The following is a 21900-nucleotide window of genomic DNA, read 5'->3' on the forward strand; positions in this document are numbered from 1 at the left end:
GAGCCTAGCTTTTATGAACTATCTTAAAGATGCCATTACTGAAGTATGATTTCTCCGCCAAGTCGCAAAGTCTGACAATGTGAATCATTAAGTGTGGAATCCACCCCCAGCTTTTCCTGGCTCTCCCAATTACCCAAAGTCCTGAATGCAGAAGCCCCACACCCTCACTCCCCGGCACAATCCCCGGGGCAACCAGGTGGAGCAGGCCTCGCAGCACCTGCAGGGCTACTGTGCGATTCCACGCAGCCGGGGTGATTCAAAGTGTTAATGGCAGTGTGCTGTAGAGTGGCAGGGAGAGTGGCCAATGGGGAGTCTACGTAGGCAGTACGTCTGGTGCGGGCGGGCGTGTGACAAAGCGTGCTAAAGGCAGAGACAGAGGCCTAGGGGTGAGAGGGCAGCCGGGGTTAGGGATTTTGAGGAGGCGAGCGGGGGCGGGGGGCACGCCCGGGAGAGCACGTGGTCAGCGACTCCTTTGACTCCACCCTCCTTTATCCTTAGGGCTCAGTAGCAGCGGGGACAGCCCAGAGTCCCATGTATGGCCACAAAGTTACAGCGTCCGGACTCCATGCCCTGTCAAAACCAGCAAGTCAACTCTGCCTCTACCCCTACTCCCGAGCCGCGGCGACCTGGCGACCCGATCCTGGATCATTCCGAGGACAAGAGCGACTCTGTGGCCAAGCTGACTCTCCTCGCCCGGCACGCCCCTTCAAGTTTGGCGGCCGAGCAGGACTCTCCGGCCTCAGGCAGCGCCAGCCTGAACTCTGAGATCAACAATGACAGCGGTGACAGTAGCCAAGCTGGCACATCTGCTGAGGACTCCCTCCTTGGGGACTGCGAGCTCTCCCGGCAGATAGGGTCGCAGCTCAAGCTGTTGCCTATGAATGACCAGATCAGGGAGCTGCAGACCATCATCCGGGACAAGTAAGCCGAGAGCGGAAGGGGAAGGGACGTTGGAGGGTCTGCGGGGGCGTGGGCGGGGATTGGAAGTGAAAAGCCTAAACGCGAGTGTTCTTGGCCCTAGCAAACTGGTCTTTGGAGATTAGGGCAGGGCCTTTTCTTTGAGGTGTCCACGTAAGCGCGGGGGGAGTCATGTGACACGCGCCTCCAAATGTCTCCGATTTCCTAGGTTTAAGGCGCTTTGTGTAGGGAGATGATGAATTCTCAACGGTACCAGGCAGTAAATGTCCCTATGCCTTCTGACCAGGGTCTGTCCACGTGGGACATTTATAAGCCAGAAATGGTGACTATCTATGGTTATTCACAACCACCAAACATTCCAGTCTCACTGATAGAAATAAAGTAATTTCAAGGAAATTCTATTGTGATTCTCTAACCCTTTAGCACTTGCTATTGTAAATATATCGTTGTGTTGCGGCCCCCCTGGATTTCTAGTATCCAGGTGACATGAAAGCTTGTACATCCAAATCGTACCAAGATTGTTTTGCTGTAAATTTACCAGCAGAGCAAAGGGAGCCAAAAGGAGCCTTTGGCCACTTCTGATCCCAAAGATCTATGTGGCCAGAACTTTGTGGTAAAATGCTAGTTTGAACATTTCCAAACCCATGTGCAACTTAGGTTTTTCTCAAGGGAAATATGTACCATAATGAAATACAGCTAGTTTTTTTTTTTTAATTGGCAGCACTTTCTTTTCTTTCTTTCTTTTTTTTTTTGAGACAAAGTCTCTTTGCTGGACCTTTCCCTCTTCCCCAAGTGATCCTCCTACCTCAGCCTCCCAAATAGCTGGTTTAGAAATGCACGTGACCATATCAGGCTTTTATTGGCAGCACTGTCAATGAGTAGTTATGCCAGGTGTGGTGATGGCATGCTTGTAATCCCAGTACTTGGGAGGTTGAGACGGGAGGGTTACGGGTTTGTGGCCCACCTCAGCAACTTAGTGAGGGCCCTAGTGATACCCTGTTTCAATATAAAAATCAAAACAGGCCTGGAGGTATAGTTCAGAGGTAGAACGTTCCTGGGTTCAGTGCTCAGTAGCACACACACAAGTTGAATAGCTATAACATGTCAAAATACAACCTTTTCTGTGGCGAGGCATGCCTTAATCTTTGAAAAATGGCTGCTACAGGATACTACTCCCTAAATCAGACTCTAGTAACATTTTCTTTATATTATTGTAATAGACTTCTAAATTGCTTCCTCATCTACAGTTTTTCTGTCTTTCGTATGAGCACACACTAAATTACTGTATAACCAGTCTTTGCAACTTACAGCCTTGATTTGGTAATTCCCTAACTCAAATTCCTTCTTTAGCTTCTCGCATCCTACAAAATAAAGTCTGAGATCCTTCCTGGGTTCCCATCCCTCTGGTTCCTGGGAACTAGTTTGAAGCATCCCTGCTTCTGCTTTCATCTGGAATTCTGTACATTCCCTCTATACATGTTCAGATCCTGCCTATTTTTCAAGGTCAAACCCAGTGCTAACTGTCCGCATCTGCCAGGAAGCTCTCCTTTAGTCATTCTTCCCGGCTGATCTTCGCTGACCTTTTAATGCAAGAGTCACTTTCGACTTTGTATATTCACTTGTACACTGATCTTATCTTGTCTATGAGGTTGTAAATTCCTTGACTTTGACATTTTTGAATTCCAACCATGCCTTGCCAGTACTAGGGGCCCGATTGCTAAAGATAGCTTCTGGCCCTTAAAATTATATTTATGAAATTATACTCTTTGTTAAAGATGAATCAGTATTGAAAACTGATAATATGATCTAAGAGAGGAAGCAGTGATTTAAAAAAATACAAGACATAGGCCTGTGTGGCTTGTGGTTGTGGGGAGGCAGTTAAAAGAACAACTGTGAAACAAAGAAAATAGAATGGTAGGTGGACGTGGTGGCACACGCTTGTAATCCCTGCGCTTGGGAGACTGAGACAGGAGGATCGCGCAGGTTCAAAGCCAGCCTCAGCTACTTAGTGAGGCTCTCAGCAACTTAGTGACACCCTGTTTCCAAATAAAATATAAAATAGGTCTGGGAGGATAGCCCGGAGGTAGAAAAGCCCCTGGGTTCCATTGCCACTACCACCAAAAAAAAAAAAAAAAAAAAAAAAAAGAAAAGAAAAGAAAATAGGATGACAATTCTTGTTTCTGTAGAGCACCTGTAGATGGGTTTTATGGGTTTAGGGAACACTCATAAATTATCTGGAAAATTACGCTTGTGTGTGCATTTTAATGATTGCCTTAAAATAACATTTTTGTTGAGATGTGATTCACATGCCATACAATTCAAACTGTAACTTAGTATCCATTTAAAGTGTACAATTTAGTAGTTTATGTTTAGAGCTATGTACCATTACATACCACAGTTTGTTTTAGAATATTTTCGTCAAGACAACAAGAAACCTCATACCCATTAACTCTATTTCACTCTAACCACCCCCATGTCTACACGATCATTAATCTATTTTCTATTGATTTGCCTATTCTGGACATTTCTTTTTTAATTTGTTATTAACTGATACATAAAAATATAAAGAATGTACATACTAATGGGGTACCATTAATTCAACATGTATATATATATATATATATATATATATATATATATATATATATACATTGCAAAATGTTTCAATTAGATTAAAGATATCTCCTTAAACATTTCTCATTTCTTCATAGCAAATTTTCAAAATCCTCTATACAAGCCTTTTTGGAATGCACATTACATTGTTGTTATCTATAGTCACTCTATAGCACAGTGAAAGTATACTAGAGCTTCTTGTTCTCACCTAACTGTAACTTAGTATCCTTTGGTCAACCTTACTCTAGTCCTCTTCTCACCCTGCTCTCCCCAGCCTCTGGTAAGCATCATTCTACTCTCAACTTCTATGAGATCAACTTTTTTTTAACACCATGTATGAATGAGATCATGGGACACTTGCTATTCTGGACATTTTGAATAAAAGGAATCTGGTTGGGTCGGGTGACATATGCTTATAATACCAGGTACCGGGGAGGCTGAGGTAGGAGAATCACACGATTGAGGCCAGCTGGGGCAACTTACTGAGACCCTGTCTTATATAAAAATATGAAAAGAGCCGGGCATGGTGGCACACACTCGTAATCCCCGCGCTTGGGAGGCGGAGACAGGAGGATCGCACAGGTTCAAAGCCAGCCTCAGCTGGCTTAAGAGACCCTGTTTCCAAATAAAATATAAAATAGGTCTGGGAGTGTAGCCTGGAGGTAGAAGGGTTTCCATCCCCATTACTATATATATATATATATGAAAAGAGCTAGGTGTATGGCTCAGTGGTAGGCCTGCATGAAACACTGGGTTGGATCCCCTGTAGCGCATGTATACATGCACATGAACACACACACACACACACACACACACACACACACACACACACAAGAAATACAATACTGAATCCTTTCATGACTAGTTTCTTTTAGCATAATATTTTCAGAGTTAACCATGTTTTATCATTTTATTATTCCTTATGGCTGAATGATATTCCATTGTATGGATAAGCTGTGATTTGTTTATCCACTCAACAGTTGATGGATGTTTGGGTGGTCTCCACTTTTTAGCTATTTTGAGTAATGCTTCTATGAACATATGCTTAAGTGCCTTTTTTATGGGGACAAGGATCCTCTGATTTCACAGAAGGTTATAATAATGCAAAGGCTAAGAACCATTACTATCATAGCTCGAATGAGCATAATATTCAGCATTTTCACATGACAATATCTGTATGTATCTGATCGAAATTTATTCCTCAGAAAAACTTGGAGAACATTATGCCAAGGGATATTGGTCAGTCACAAAAAGTAAGAAATCGAATGCTCTCCCTAATATGCAGAAGCTAGGGAAAAATGGGTCATAGGAGGAACTCTAGGTGAAAAAGGAGATATTATACACGAGCAAATATGGCAACCTAACTGAGAGGATGGGTGGAGGGAAGACAGAAATTTCCAATGTTCATGATGTTCATTAACAAACAAACATATCAGTCACTAAGCCAAACATGAGGAAAGAGTGGGAAGGGAATGGGGTGGGAACTGGGTAAGAGCTAATTGGGTGAGGTGTGCATGTATGTCTCCACCATCTTGCACTCCATTAAGATGTATGAATAAAATACACCAATAAAATTTAAAAAAAAACCTGGGAGGCTAAAACAAGATATTGCCCATGAAAATTGTCATTATCTGTGAAGAGCTGTGCACATTTAAGGCATTCAAGGCCTTCATGTTTGGATGTGTGCATGCTTCTTATTAAGACAGCTAAAAGGGGCTGAGGTGTAGCTCAATGGTAGAGTACCTGTCTTGCATGCCAAGGCTCTGTGTTCAGTCCTCAGGAACGCACACACACACACACACACACACACACACACACACACTCTCTCTCTCTCTCTCTCTCTCTCTCTCTCTCTCAAATGAATTTAACTACACATTAAGCTTACATTCTTATTTTGAGAAGCTTATATTCTTATTTTGACAACCAATACTAAGAGATCCTGATAATGCTTATCCTGCTTTGATATACTATAGAAAGACCCACTATAGTTCTTTTTGTTTGTGTGTGTTTGTGTGTGGTAAAGGGCATTCTACCTCTGAGCTACACCCTCAGCCCTATGTTCTTTTCATTTTATTTGGAAACAGGGTCTCACTAAATTGCTGAGAGCCTAACTAAGTTGCTGAGACTGGCTTCGAACCTGCCACCCTCCTGTCTCCCAAATACTGAAATTACAGGCATGTAGCACCATGCCAGGCAAGACCCACTACACTTTTTGGTAATGGTTTGATGTTTATTTAGGCCAGGACAGTGTGTTTAGAACAGAGCTTTTCTCTTCTGTTTTTATCTTGAAAACGTTATCATTTCCTCATACAAATAAGACCTCTGTGAGGAGCTGGTGGGGTGCATGATAAGAGAAGCTACATCTTTATAGGTGTAGTTATGGAAGTGCCATTGTTTATCATCTCTGGCCTCCTCAGGGCATATGTGCCTTTCTATTTTGATATAACATATGTGTGCACTATGGAACTGTGTGCTGATAGAAGCCATTAAAGTACACGTTGTTTCTTTTATTGCTCTGGGTCCTTAGCATATAGCTAGTGAACGGTTTGCTTTATGAATTGACTTTGGCATGGGGAAATGTGTGCTGATCCAGCAGGACTGCATATTGTCGTATGGCTACGTACAAAGAAGGCTAGATAGAGAATATTGTTTATACTGATTTAAAATGACTTTTTTTGGGAAATGTTCAATATTTGAAACATATATTGGCTATATTATTGAATTCCAAGGGAATGGTTTTCTCTCTGAAAGTGTATTAGTCTAAATAGTAAATGAGGAGATAATTTACTCAGCCATACATACATACATGGGTCACTGGTGAACTAGGGAAAAGTTAATGACTCCTTCACATCCACATGTTGTTTTGTTGTTGTTTTTGTTATTGCAATAGATTAAACCACAAATCCTTCCCATTTGGCCTCCATTATGCACTACATCTAGTGAAATCTGAGTGTATTGCACTGTCTACTTTGAAGATACTTCATGACCTCATCTTTAAGGCAATGTAGTATATTTAAAAGATTATTCTCCCTACCTAGTTTTATTTTTTTTCCTGAAACTGAGTAAAGCCATTTTGTGAGCTACTGAATACATTCTGTGAACTGTATACTCGTCCTTGGAGGGGCTTTGGCATGGTTTCTACAGGCTGCTTGGGAAGAAAGTCAAGCAGTTTCAGTCCATGAAATAGCACTAAAGTAGGAACGCATTTAGTTTTGTAAGTTTGTTTAGTCACCAGGAGACATTCAACCTCACAATGGATGACCATCCTGTGAAACCCTAATATGAGTGTAGCTTCATGTGATTTGACTCATCTAAATAATGTAATATTCTTAGCTGAGCATGGGAGTGCATGTCTGTAATTACAGTACATGGGAGACTGAAACAAGAGGACAGCGGTTTCAAGGCCAACCTCGGCATTTTAGCAAGGCCCTCTAAAACTTAATGAAATACTGTTGCAAAGTAAAAAATTAAAAGGGCTAGGGATGTAGCTCAGTGGTAGAGTGCCTCTGGGTTCAATTCCCAGGACCAGAAAAAAAATTTAAAAATATGCAGTCCTAAGAAAAGTTGTGTGTCAGAACTGACTGTGACATCTTTTCCTTTTAAGATGCAGGTTCCTAGCCCTCATCCTCAAAGGTTGTTTGCACATGTTTGGGTAGAATGTGACTTTTTATAGCTTTACAGACACCACAGATGATTATGGTGTATTCAGGCTGGGCCACACATGGGGAGAATGGCCAGTCATCTTGTGTGGTGATTTGAGCAGCATTGGATTTGGGGTAGAGGGTGAGCCAAGGATTCCACACACTAAACAGAATCAGTCTAGAGAGCCTGGCCTGGCATCACCCCCAAACTGGAGGAATCTCAGAACTTTCCACTTGAACTTATACAAAACCAAAATGCCTACCACAGAAAAAAGAAAATCTGTCACCTGCAAATTTTTTATTTTTATATTTTGTGGCACTGGGGACTGAGCCCAGGAGCATTCTACTTCCAAGCTACCTCCTCAGCCTTATTTTATTTTTATTTTGAAATAGGGTCTCACTAGGTTGATGAGAGTCTCAGTACTTGCTGAGGCTGTCCTCAAACCGGGTATTCACTGGTCTCCGTCTCACAAGTACTGGGATTGTAAGCATGCACCACCACACCTGGCTGCAAATTGTTTAAAATGTGGAAATGATTTTGGTTTTTGTGTATTTCCTGTGTGTATTTTCTGACTTGTTTTCAGGGCAATGGGCAGGAAGTCATATCTTTTTTTGTGTGTATGGTATTGGGGATTGAACCCAGTGGGCAGTCTACCTCCCAACTACATCTCCAGTCCTATTTTTTATTCTTTATTTATTTTATTTAATTTTTTTGCAGTACCAGGGATGGAATCCAGGGACATTGTATCTCCGAGCTACACGTCCAGCCCTATTTTTTAAAGTGTTTTTATTTTTGAAACAGGGTCTCACTGAGTTGCGAAGGGCCTAGCTAAGCTAAATAACTGAGGCTGGCAACGAACCATGATCCTCCAATCTCCGCCTCCTGAATGCTGAGATTATAAGCATGAGCCACCAGGCCCAGTTTATTCTTTATTTTGAAACAAGGTCTCACTAAGTTGCAAAATACCTCACTAAATAGCTGAGGCTGTCCCTAAACAGTGATCTTCCTGTCTCACCCTCCTGAATGCTGGGATTACAAGCATGTGCCACCACACACACCTATGTTTTAAGAGTCTTGCTACTACATGCTGGCTTTAAACCTGTGATCCTCCTCCCAAGAACTGGATTATAGGCATGCACCACCCTGCCGAACTCAGATAAACTATTTTTTTGGGGGGGTATTTGTTTGTGGTACTGGGGATCGAGCCCAAGGGCATTGCCTTTCTGAGTTATACCCCTAAGCTTTCCTTTAAAATTTTTTTTTTTATTTTGAAAAAGGGTCTCACTGGTTTCTGGGAGTCTTGCTAGGTTTCTGAACTCATCTCAAACCTGTGCTCCTTCTGTCCCAGCCTCTTAACTACTAGGATTATAGGCATGTGCCGCCATGTCCATCCAGAAAAGCTTTTATGTATCACTTTCTTTTAAGCTTTTGTAACATATTAAAATGAAAACTCAGCTGGGCTTGGTGGCACAGGCTTGTAATCCCCGCGCTTGGGAGGCTGAGACAGGGGATTGCACAGATTCGAAGGCAGCCTCCGCTACTTAATGAGGCTCTCAGCAACTTAGTGAGACCCTGTTTCCAAATAAAGTATAAAATAGGTCTGGTAGTATAGCCTGGAGATAGAAAAGCCCCTGGGTTCTACCCCCAATACAACAATAAACAAATAAATAAAATGAAAACTCATATTCTTATTTTAAATATTCTTACTTTTAAAGTTCATTTAAGTTTTCCTCCTGAACTTGGGTTGCCAGATAAAATATAGGATGTTTAGTTAAATTTGCATTAAAATAAACAATAAATATTTCTTTCATATCAGTGTAACCAAAATATTGCATGGGCTTTTGAAATACAAATTTGATTAGTCATCCTGTATTTTTTTTTGATAACTCCAACTTCCCGTGCCCCAAATACTATAAACAATCCTGTGTAGAGGCTTCTTGGAGAAAAGGTGATATATTTAAACCTTCAAAATGATAATTCAGTGGTACTAGGATTTGATAAATATTAGATTGTTTTAAGCCAAGAGCCATAAGATTTTTCTTTAATTATTTTATTTTTTCTGGTACTGGGTATTGAACCCAGGGGCATTCTACCTATTTTACTCTTATTTTGAAACAATGTCTTGCTAAATTGCTGAGGCTGGCCTCTAACGTGTGGTCCTCCTGTCTAGCCTCCCAAGTACCAAGATTACAGGCATGTGCTACCATATCTAACTTTTCTTTAGTCATTTTGGGGAAGGAAGTATTCTTATAAGTGATAACCTTAGTAGATACAGTTTATAAGCTGTATTACCATGAAATCTTCTCCCTCTTCAAAAGGAACATGTTGATATTTTATTTGTCTGCCAGGCTCTTTATTTTACTGTCACTGTTTGCATTGTACATAAATGACAGTATGATTCACAGGGAGGGAATATCATAAAATATGCCTAAAATTGGCTACCTTGGAGTAACTTTGCCTTATTAGAGCAAAAATAGAAATAATGAATTTACTCAGTGAACTGAAATCAGGGAGCTTCAGGCTAGGAAGAACCTTGAAGTACCTCACCCCTGTAAGCCTCAGTGTTCACATTACCAAAGTGGTGATAATAGTAGAATTTTCTACTTAAGGTTGTGTTAGGGTTTGAAGAGATAATGCACCAGAAGTGCTTAATACTCCAAGGAAGGTTTTTATAAATGGTGGTCTCTGGGAAAAAAGAGAATAATGCATGTATAATATTAGGAACCTCTTATAACTTCATGGATCTTTTTAGAAAAGCTTTATAAATAAGCCTTTATGATTTGGGGATATATCCACACAAATGTATACACACATGCCTATACACACTTACATAGTTGGTGTTATAGTTAGATATAAAATGTTCACTAAATAGCTCATTTAATAATTATTAATATTTAGGGTTGATATAGTTGAATCATGAAGGTTGTAATCCCAGCAGTGGATAAATCCCTCTGGGTGGTGGCCCAGGCTGGTAGTGAATGGCTAGAGAAGGTAGGTCCCTAGGGTGGAGCTTTGGGGATTATATATGGTGTCTCTTCCACCTGAGCTCTCACTTGCTTCTGGCCTCCATGATGTGAGAACACAGCTTTGTGCTCCCCCTTTATCTGCTTCTCACCACCATACCTTGAGATCCGTGGTCCCTAATCTCACATGGACTGAAGCCACGAGAAAATAAATCTTCTTCCTCTGAGTTATGTGGTCAGGTTTTAGATTATATTTGTGAAAATGTTAATACAGTTGTTAAATTGGTTTTTGTGAAAAAAATGGCAGAGGTTGTCAAGTTTATTCTGAACAGAGAGAAGAAACAGAGTAGTCAAATGGCAGTATCTACTACGATACAATGTTAATTGTATCAAGAGAGGATGTCCTCCAACACTAGATAATTCCTTCAGTAGCAGCAACAGTAGCAACGGTAGCAGCAGCAGCAATGGTAATAGTAGTAGTAGCGAGGCATATTTAGAAGAATATGAAATAGGCCAGGCATGGTAGCTCATGGCATGTAATCCAAGTACATGGGAGGTAGAGACAGGAGGATCACAGGTTCAAGACCAGTCTCCGCAACTTAGTAAGAATTTGTTTCAAAATAAAAAGTAAAATAGGGCTGGGGGTGTTGGTCAGATGTAGAATGTCCCTGGGTTCAATCCTCAGTACCAAATAAACAACAAAAAGAAGGGATAGGATCTTCAGTTGAAATTTTAATTTTTAAATGTTATAAAAGTTCCTTTAATTTTTTCAATATCTTGTGGATTATAAGAAAATATCTAGTCTTTAAAAAAAAAGGTCAGTGAGAGCTGGTTGGTGGTACATGCTTGTAATCCCAGCATTCAGGAGGCTGAGACAGCAGTTTCGCTGCCAGCCTCAGCTACTTAGTGAGGCCCTGTGCAACTCAGTGAGACCCTGTTTCAAAATAAAGAATAAAAAATAGGGCTGGGGGTATGGCTCAGAGGTGGAATGCCCCTGGGTTTCATCCTCAGTACCGCAAAAAAAAAAAAAAAAAAGTCAGTGAGATTGTTAAGAGGTTTCATCTTTTGTGTGTGTGTGTGTGTGTGTGTGTGTGTGTGTGTGTGGTACTGGGGATGGAACCCAGGGGCTTTTCTACCTCTGAACTATACTCCCAGACCTATTTTATATTTTATTTGGAAATAGGGTCTCATTAAGTTGCTGAGATCCTCACTAAGTAGCTGAGGTTGGCTTCGAACCTGTGTGATCCTCCTGTCTCAGCCTCCCAAGCACTGGGATTACAAGCGTGCGTCACCACGCCCCTCTAGAGGTTTCATCTTAAACCAGGCATAGTGGTTTGTAATCCTACTACTTGGGGGGGGGTTGAGACAGGAGGATCACAAGTTTGAGGACACCTACAGCAATGTAGTGAGGCTCTCTGCAACTTAGCAAGATTGTGTTTCAAATTAAAAAATAAAAAAGGGCTAGGGGTGTACCTCAGATGTAGAATGGCTGAGTTTAATCCCCAATAACTAATACACACACATACACACTCACACACACAAAGAGGCTTTATCTTGGCATGGTTTGCTGTGAGAAATACATGTTTTTAAATATAAGCAATTGCTATGGCAATCTTAAGGTGGAAATTTTAAGTTCTTTTATAGGTAGTCATACTTAACATGTAGAGAAGATTCAGGTTTAACCAATCCATGTTAAAGTAAGGATTAGGTTTCTAATATGAATCTTGTTCTTTTATTGTCTCTATGTGGAGATCGCTTTTTAATATGTCTGCTTTTGGCTTTCATTTTGTTGCTTCAGGTGTGTGACACATTTTGTGGGGGGGTGTCAAGAAAAGTGTGTTCTCAGATAGCTCTCCATTGTTAAACCTGCTTGGGGGTTGTACAATTTAAAAGATGCTTAGTTTAATATTAGATTTCCATGCTTCAAATCATGAATGCTTGACTATTACTGTCTGTTTAAATATGTTATATTTGATTATGTAGATATATTTAATATAATATCCCAGGGATATGTCTCTGTGTATTTTTTGCTTTGTGATAATTTTACATTAGATTTTACTTGACACTGTTACCAGATAAAAGATGATTAATGTCTTTCAAATCTTTGTTTTCAGGGAGAAGAATTTGTCTTAAATGGTTTTGAGGCAAAATTGATTAGTGTTATGATTTCAAACAGAGCATGTGGAGTGAATAGGACGTGGGGTCTGGTTTACATGAAAACATCTTTATTAACAAATAATTTTGCCTGGTGTTGGGCCTAAAGTAAGGGCTCAGTGAATGTGTGTGGCTTGATTGATCTGACAAATAAATATCTGTTTTTTGATACTGTAGTCTCAACAACAACATTAAGGTTTTAAATGTGATATTGAAGGCCACTATGAGTTTTTAAAAATGTAGTCACCGTATATTTTGTAGTCACTCTCTTGTATTGTAGCTTGATTTTTATTTCTAAATTGATTTAAACAGTATAGATCTGAAGTCTATCTAAAACAACAGGTGGTAGATTAGTAAATACTGTTTGTAGCAGGTAAGTTGCAACAGTGAATGCTTTCATTGTAGGTCAAATAACCATCAAGATATTAGTATATATCCATTTTTAGAATATAGAGGTGATTATTATGCAAACGTTATTAACTTGAGCTAATTTTTTGAGAGGGTATGCAATGTGTTAACATGTTTGTTTGTCCAAATTAAAATAGCATATTTGGAAAGCTCTGCTCACTTAAGCCAATATAAATTTTCTGTATAATAGTTGATGAGTAATTTCAGAAATATAAAAAATATTTATGCCAGGTATGGTGGTATATGCCTGTAATCCTACACGGGAGGCTAAGACAGGAGGATTGAAGGTTTGAAGCCAGCAGGTGATAATTTAGCAAAACACCATTTCAAAAGTAAAAATTTGGTAGAATATAGGTATATATACATATAGATACATATGTATAATATACATATATGTGTATATACATATATCCCAGGATATATTTTTCAAGACAAATCCAGGTGTACTTGCCTATTGAAAATTTGTGTTTAGGTTGTCTGGACAAGTTTGTGTAAGTCTAGCAGACTGAACAATAGTTTATAGTTCACTGCTTTTTACTTCCTTGACAAGCACGGTTTGAAGATTAATTATAGGAATGAAAGGTGCACTTGGGTGTAGTGTTGCATGCCTGTAATCTACTTGGGAGACTGAGACAGGAAGATCCCAGGTTTGAAGATAGTCTCAGCAATGTAGCAAGGCTCTCCACAACTTTGACTCTGTTAAAAAAATTGGGCTGGGGGTATAGTTCAGAGGCAGAATGTCCTTGGGTTCAATCCTCAATACTACACACACCCGCAAAAGAAACAAAAGGCCTACAGTACACAAAACAGAGCTTATTTTAAATGGGTTCTCTGTGCATGTGTGGATAGAGTTTTCTAAATGTAGGGAATATTTATACATGAAGAACACAGACCTATATTCTTGTTATGCTCAATTATGGTCTGCATTTTTGTGTGTGTGTGGTACTGGGGTTCCTGGAAGCCCTTCTACCTCCGGGCTACACTCCCAGACCTATTTTTACATTTTCATTTTGGAAACAGGGTCTCCTAAGCCAGCGCGGCCCGGCTGGCTTCGAACCTGCGCGATCCTCCTGTCTCCGCCTCCCAAGCGCGGGGATTACAAGCGTGCGCCACAACGCCCGGCTATGGTCTGTATTTTAAAGAGTTAATGTCTATCATATGATACAACTGTGATTATTCTACAAAACCCAGTACCATTCGTCAGGATATGTGATTGCTTTCCCATGTCAGAAAAAGTGAATGCAGCTTGAAAAAAAGAGTGGTGCTTATAATCTGTGCTCACATATGCCATTTTGATGTTGTGTTGGGGAATAGGTTAGGTATGCTCTGGATAGGCAGTTGGAAATTTTTTTTGTATGTGTGGTACGGGTTATTGAACCCAGGGGTATTATGCCTTCAAGCTATCTCCCCAGCCCTTTTTTACTTTTTATTTTGAAACAGGGTCTTACTAGGTTGCTGAGATTCTTTCTATATTGCTGAGGCTAGCCTCAAACCTGCAATCTTCCTATCTCAGCATGTGTGTGAGTGTGTGTGTGTGTGTGTGTGTGTGTGTGTGTGTGTGTGTGTGTTACTAAGGATGGAATTCAGGGGCATTTTACCTCTGAGATATACCCTCAGCTCTCTTTTATTCTTTTTTTTTTATTTTGAAACAGGCTCTCACTAGCTGCAGAGGCTGGTGTTGAACCTATGATCCTTCTGTCTCAGTCTCCCAAGTACTGGGATTACAAGCCTTGACACCATGCTCAGCTCTCTCTGCATTTTAAAGTACATAAACTTTAAATCTACCCATCCAGTCAGACTATTTAACATACATGGATGAAGAGCAAGAAACAATACTAGATTTTCCATACAGAAAGAATTGCAGTCCTTTAATATTCCCTTTTTGGCTGGTTGGTAGGTTATAGGTAGGAGCAACTGTGAATTTTTATTTACTTGCATACCCCAGGATATGAAGGTATAAACCAGAAGGAAATATTTAGGAAATGACAGAATGGAGAACTTGTTTGAAAAAGAAACAGGCAAAAGGAACAGATAATTTGGGAATGAGGTCTTGGAGACTAGGTTACACATCTTTGAGAGAAGTGGCAAAAAGAGAAGATTTACTTGTACCAATAGAATTCCAAAAAGCATTAGAGACAGCTGTGCATGGTGGTGCAAGCCTGTAATTCCAGTACTTGAGAAGCTGAAACAGGAGGATCGCAGGTTCAAGTCCAGCCTCAGCAGCAGAGTGAGATTATCCATCACCTAGCAAGACTCTTTCAAAAACCAAAAATTTAAGAAGGGCTGGGGGTATATCTTGAAGGTAGAATGCCCCTGAATTGAATCTCTAATACCCCTCCCTACAAAGGTATTAGAGATAAAATAGATGGATTACTTATCTCTATAATATGTGGTTTAGATTAGGTTGACTTGGGTGGGAAGGGGTGGGAGAACCTGTTTTTCTTTTCTGTAGAATTTCCTCTCAATTTGGGCTGCCATGTTCCAGAGCATTTTTCCATCTTCTGGTTGATAATATATACTTGGGCAGCTCAGTGGAGGACTGCATGATCTTTTTAATTTCTGTCCTTTACATTGATAGCAATTAAGCATTTCCAATAATATTTAATCAGCTTATCCCATTTTTTGGTGGTACTGGGGTTCCTGGAAACCCTTCTACCTCCGGGTTACACTCCCAGACCTGTTTTTATATTTTTATTTGGAAACAGGGTCTCTTAAGCCAGCACAGCTGACTTTGAACCTGCGTGATCCTCCTGTCTCCGCCTCCCAAGCGCGGAGACAGCTTGGGCTGTGCACCACCAAGCCCGGCAGCTTATCCCATTTTGATACCTGCACTCTAGTAAAATATATTATGCCTCAGTAACCGTTTGTAAACATAAGCATTTAAGCTTTTAGTATGTAAAAGGTCTTACTTAATATCAGTGTGACTGTATGTGTTAAGTAATATTTTATTTCAAACTCTAAGACTAAAACTTGTACTGTTTTTTTTTTTAGGACAGCCAGTAGAGGGGACTTCATGTTTTCTGCGGACCGTTTGGTAGGTGGAGGCTTTCCATTTTTATTTCATTATTGTACCTAGTGACATAATCATGATAGGCCAAGGGGCTTTTTTGTTTGTTTGTTTGAGAGCATCCTGGGAGTGAGAGAGATTATACCAAATAGCCGTTCGCTTGCTAGGCTTCTGAAGTGTTCTTCCCATTGCTGCGTTAAAGTTCTGCCTCTTCCCCTTTCACCTCAAAGCCTTGCCCACGAACTCATTCCCTGGCCTTCTCACAGATGAAGCTTGCTTAGCTGATTCTTAGCTGAATCTTAGCAACTCTTCAATGCCTCATCTTAGGGCAATGAAGAGAAGTACATAAAAAGAAAAGCAATGTAAAGGAGATGTATTAGTCACCCTTGTGATATCTAACTAACGCACACAAACGAATACACCTTTTGTAGTTTACTTGGGGGAGGGGTGCTATTTATTTTCTTCTGCTCTGTGCTATATATGGACATATTAAATCAAACTGTCTACACTTTCCTCAGGGACTTTCTAATAAGGATTGCCCAAGTTCAGTTCTGTTTAGCTAGTGTCATCTGGGGGGAATCTCAGGGCAAATTAGTTTGTCTTCCAAATGACCACTGTGTTTCCTACTTGCATTTGTACCTCAGAGTGTTCTGTGCTTGGAATGGAGTTGATATGCTTTCTCCTCTGGTTATTTGTCTTCATCCATTCATGAAACATCCACTGGACTCATGTGAATCAGGCATTGTGCTAGGCTGTGTTGAGGGAGGAGGGTAACACAGTCCAGAATATAGACATGGCCCCTGTTTTTGTCAAGTTTACAATCAATCTCAATACTGAGCCTGGCGTGGTGGCTCACACTTGTAATCCCAGCATTTGGGAGGCTGAGACCTGAAGGATCGCGGTTCGCGGACAGCCTCAGCTACTTAGTGAGGCCCTCCGCAATTCAGTGAGACCCGGTTTCAAAATAAAGAATAAAAAATAGGGCAGGGGGTGTAGCTTGGAGGTCAAATACCCCTGGGTTTCATCCCCGGACCCACAAAAAAACAAACAAAAAAACAAACAATCTCAATACTGTTGTCAGTACTTAAGTTTGGGGAAAAAGAAATATGGCTTATTAACCTCACAGTTATCATCAAATAGTAGAAAGAAGACTATTAAAGGAAATGTATAAAAAAGACACAGAACAATTTATTTTGATTTTCCTTGGAGAATTTATTTCAAAGGAATGTAGACAACTCATGTTCTGTGTTTGGCTTTAAATATTCTTTGTTCAGAGACCAATTCCATTTCAAATGATTTGAGCTTTCAGAGTCAGTAATAACCTTTGGATAGCACCAAGATAAATGGGGTTGACATTCCTGGGGCAATAGGTCATTCTGTTTTATGCTTTGATCAAACCAAATAACAGGTCCAAGGAGGAAGGAACTTGTGTCTTAATGGCTGCTGTGGAGAGAACAGGGTTTTTGTGTTCACTGGTAGAAAGGTGTTCCTGTTTCTTTTATTTTCTTCATGTTTCTTTCCTTTTTCTTTCCTTTTTCTCTTGAGACACAGTCTTCCCCTGTTGTCCGGGCTAACCTCAAACTCCTGGGCTCAAGCAATCCTCCTGCCTCAGCCTCTGGAGTAGCTGAACTACAGGCATATGCCACCATACCAGGCACATGTGCTCTTTTCTATAGGAAGTAGGAGTTAATTGTGCGTGGTTATTATAAAATACTTCCATGAAATAGCAGGCATTGTTATCCTTGCCAAATGAGATAATAAGGACTTTATGGCATAATTTACCTGAGAGGATGGTAGTTTGGATCTTTTTGTTCTCTGCAGTTGGCTTTGAACGACTTGATTATGGGGTGGGGGAGCTTCTGCCCTGGTTGTGGAAGAGCCTCCAGCTGTTCAGGTTTTTATTGTTGAGGATTTCTATTATGCCATCTCCTCTAGCACAAGGGGTCCCATTATAGTAGACATTAATTATATCCTGAATATGCCAGGGTTGGCTTCCCTAGCCCTCAGATCACTGATTTCTCCCCCCCCCCCCAGAGGCATCCTACCTCCAAGCTAAACTCCTAACCAATTTTTTAATTTTTAATTTTTTGCAGTACTGCAGATGCAACCCAGGGACATTCTACCTCCGAGCTACACCCCCAGCCCTATTTCGTATTCTTAATTTTGAAGCAGGGTCTCCCTGAGTTGCAAAGGGCCTCGCTAAGTAGCTGAGGCTGTCTGTGAACTGTAATCCTCTTGTCTCAGCCTCCCGAATGCTGGGATTACAAGCCTGCACCACCACACCCAGCTCTAATTTTTAATTTTGAAATGGGTTTGTTAAGTCCTGAAGCTGGCCTTGAGCCTGTGATCCTCCTGTCTTAGCCTTCCAAGTACTGGGATTAGAGGTGTGCACCACCATACCAGCCCCTTCCTCCATCCCTCCCTCCCACTGTGGATCACACTCAGGACCCTGCATATGCTCTCTGCCCCTGACATATACCCCCAGCTCCTTTACATTTTCGTCATCTGTCTTTTGGTCTTTATGTAATATTTAGATATACTAACTTCTGTCGCAGGGTTGCAGTGGGTGGGGCTCGAGACAAGACTCTTTTTAGAGGAGTGTTACAAGGAGGAGGAAAAAAGGGGGAGGAGGAGAAGAAAAAAAGGAAGAGGTCTAGGCTCTTCAAGGGAAAGAATCCTCATCTACCTTGTAATTTGCTCATTGAAACATAAATATTCACTGAAGGTGGTGACTGGAGATGAGTGTGTGTATGCTCATCGTATTCATGAGGTTTTTGGACCCTCGCTCTGATGCCACAGGCTGACAGAGCGCTAGCCCATTTAGAATTGATTCTTTTAATGGCAGCAGGGTGTTGTGTTGTGATAACAGTGCACGGAGCCTGGTGCTTCTCTCTGCTGTTCCTGATTCTTAATCACTAATGTAATATTGATTGGAGAAAATGTGCTTTGCAGGCTCGATACTGCCATTGTTATAGTAGGCTTTTGTTGCCTGTAGGAATACCGTATCTGGTTTGGGAACCCTTTGCTTATAGTTTTGAGTGGTTCTTTCCTCCCTATCACACATTCTGATTGCTACGAGCCTTTTCTTTCGCTGAGAAGCTCCAGTACGTTCTGCTGGATCCTCCTTCAGGCTCAGTACATTCAGTCCATCCATTCATTTATTTCCTCACAAGAGCTTGGAAGCTTCATTCGCATCATGGTGGGCCTTTGTTAAAAAGGATCCAACTTACCAATTTCAAAGCAGAGAAAGTCGCAGTGGGTACTATTTTCAGAGTCACCAGAAGTACATTACTAATAAGTGTGCCCACTGTGACTTTTGTGGCTTGCTGGGGTTTTGCTTCTCTCATGGCCTGGACTGATTGGTTGGGAATCAGAAGGCATATTGGAGCCCTTTGGTGGTGATCATGTGCTTAACAGAGGTTGAATGTCTAGTAGGCCTGGCATTGGGATCTACCATGCATCTAACACATGAGAGAACCCCTTCCTTACCTTCATAAGCTAAACCCTTGCCTAGTATGCTACTGACTGTTTACTATTCCCTCCTGAGGCTAACAGCTAGCAGGGGACTCTCAGCAGACTCTCAACTTACTGTTCCTTTGACTTTCTAGATCAGACTGGTTGTGGAAGAGGGGTTGAATCAGCTGCCATACAAGGAATGCACGGTGACTACTCCAACAGGTACCCAAGATGCTATTTTCAATTTTTCCTCATAATTTTGCTTTTTTATGTCCAAAGAGGATAGTATGCTAAGTGAAAACAGCCAGTCTCAGAAAGTCCAGGGTCATGTGTATGTTTTCTCTGTTATATGGAAGATAGAGAGAAAAGAGGAAACAAAAGGAATTTTAGATAAATGAGGAGAGAGACCAGTACAACAGTGGAAGGGAATGGAGCAGGGGAAGGAGGATGGGAAAAAGGAGAACTGAGGAAGGAAACAGTTCAAATAATGTAATGTCCATGTATGAAGGTATCGCTACCAATCCCGCTAACATGTTTGAGGAGGGGGAAGCAGGGTGAGGGGTGGGATCCAGAGGGAAATACACCAAGTGCTGTGTGCACGTATATTGGGATCACTGCGAATCTCAGTATGATGCATAATTTCAATGCACCAGTAAAATTATAAAAAAGAACAAAGAGTTATTTTAATAACAAAACAGTTTTTTTCTTTATAACAATTCCAAGCTAGTGTGGAAGAAAATGGAAGGAAAACAGTCGGAGTAACCTCAGTGTGCAAAATGAGGAGTCTAGGAGAGCTATTCTTTCAAACATCTTTTAAAAACACTCTGAGACATTTAGTAAAGAAATCTGTGCAGGTGACTTTTTGTTAATGGCTTGCTTGTCGATTCAAGTTAAAGGTTAATAAGTATACTTCAGCAGGCAGGTGTTGCCTCCAACGACGGCCCATTGGGACCAGAGTTAAGACTTGCTGGCAGCTTATCTTCACCTCTGGTAGGAAGCTGCTGGTGTTAACAAATGGGAGAAGCTGGTTTGTCATTGAGACTGCAGGTAAAAATGGGATGAGGAGTAGAAAAGAAAATTTTAAAATGATGAAAATTGGAGAAAGTGCTTTATTTCAATAGAAAATAGCCCCCAATCCCTTATTCGGGGATTTGAAATTCTGATGTGGTTCTTTAGTAAATAATGGGAAAATGTTCTATTCAAAGGCTTGAATTTGTGGGAAATTGGGGGCCTCGCTTGTAACATCAGAATTGACACAGATCCAGGATGAGACCAAAGGTCGAGTAGCTTAATAACTGCTTCGGCTTCTTTCTCCTATTTCAAGGCAGAATAGAGGCTCATATAAAGGGATAGAACGAGGAGAATTCTACTGTGGCTCTCAGTGGGGTCTCAGTTTGAATTGATGGGGTTTATAGCATTCTCAGAGTGCAGGGATTTGCCTTTGAATTCAATTTGAGGAACGTGTATGTGAATATTGTGCTATAATAAGTGCTATTCCTATTCGATGAAGTCTGCCTTCTCCCAGTTATCCCCATGGGTTTTGTAGGAGGAATTAAGAAATATCTATGAAAAATCATAGCTCATCTCGTTACTTTCACAGGGAACCTTAGGCATTACATGGTGTGTCTGGACAAGGGCTGCTTTGTACCCATCTGCGTAGGCACTCCAGTGATGTGCTCCAATGATGAAACCTATATATAGGTTGTGCCAGTGATAAAAAAATAAATTCTTTTGTTTTATATCCCAACAGGGCACAAATATGAAGGAGTGAAATTTGAGAAGGGGAATTGTGGGGTCAGCATAATGAGAAGCGGTAGGTTTGTGAATGTGTCATATTGTCTCTTGCATGCATAGAAACGGTTGCTGTTTTCCAGTAGAGAAGTGGGCTTGTCTGTCATAATTGCAGCCTGCCTTAGCTTAAATCTCACCACCTGTGTTGCCTGTCTTCCTGGTGCCTTGGACTCATGGTCTGTGTGCTGCTAAGTTTGGCTAATTTTAACTGCAGAACATCTTCTCTAATGGCCTGCTCCTATGAGCAAGCCAGCTTTCAAAAAGATTCAGGGGAGGGTGGGAGAATAGAGAGACGTGATGCTACTGTCTTGGGAAAACAGGACAGATTGAAGACTGAAAGGAATAATATGGCATAAATTCAAGAGTCTGAATAACTTTTGAATACCTGGCTAAAGAAAAGATATTTTCTCTCTGTATCTCTATCTCTATCTCTATCTCTCTCAGTATTGGGGATTGAACCCAGGGGTGTTCTACCTCAGAGATACTCCCCCAGCCCTATTTTATTTTTATTTTGAAACAGGGTCTCACTAAGTTGCTGCCCCACTAAATTGCCAAGGCTGGCCATACTGGGATTACAGGCGTGTGCTATCACACCCAACTCTGATTTCATTGCAGAGAACTTTACTACTGGACTTGTTCAATACATAAAAAAAATTTTTGGTGGTACTGGAGTTGCTGGAAACCCTTCTACCTCCGGGCTACACTCCCAGACCTATTTATTTTTATTTTCTTATTTGGAAACAGGATCTCTTAAACCAGCGCAGCTGGCTTCGAACCTGCTGATCCTCCTGTCTCTGCTTCCCAAGTGTGGGGATTACAAGCATGTGCCACCACACGCGGCTTTAATTTTATCTTTTGAGTCCCTTACACTTGTACAGTATAATTGTATGCCTTTAATTTGAACTTATACCCATTATGATATTTATTTCCATTTAGCAAACATTTTTT

General features: G+C 40.9%; 1 protein-coding gene across 1 annotated transcript in view; it reads left to right on the forward strand.

The window, feature by feature from the left end:
• Positions 1-535: 535 nt before the first annotated feature.
• The window catches only part of UPRT (uracil phosphoribosyltransferase homolog), a gene marked incomplete at both ends in the record, with an annotated part of 30762 nt that continues 9397 nt past the window's right edge, over positions 536-21900 (forward strand). Inside the window, 4 exons of the mRNA XM_080719084.1 lie at positions 536-921; positions 15690-15732; positions 19314-19383; positions 20912-20974. Coding sequence (XP_080575210.1) covers positions 536-921; positions 15690-15732; positions 19314-19383; positions 20912-20974 — 562 coding nt within the window. The remainder of the gene's footprint in view (positions 922-15689; positions 15733-19313; positions 19384-20911; positions 20975-21900) is intronic.

The sequence above is a fragment of the Muscardinus avellanarius genome (assembly GCF_963383645.1).
Source record: "Muscardinus avellanarius genome assembly, chromosome: X".
Lineage (NCBI taxonomy): Eukaryota > Metazoa > Chordata > Mammalia > Rodentia > Gliridae > Muscardinus > Muscardinus avellanarius.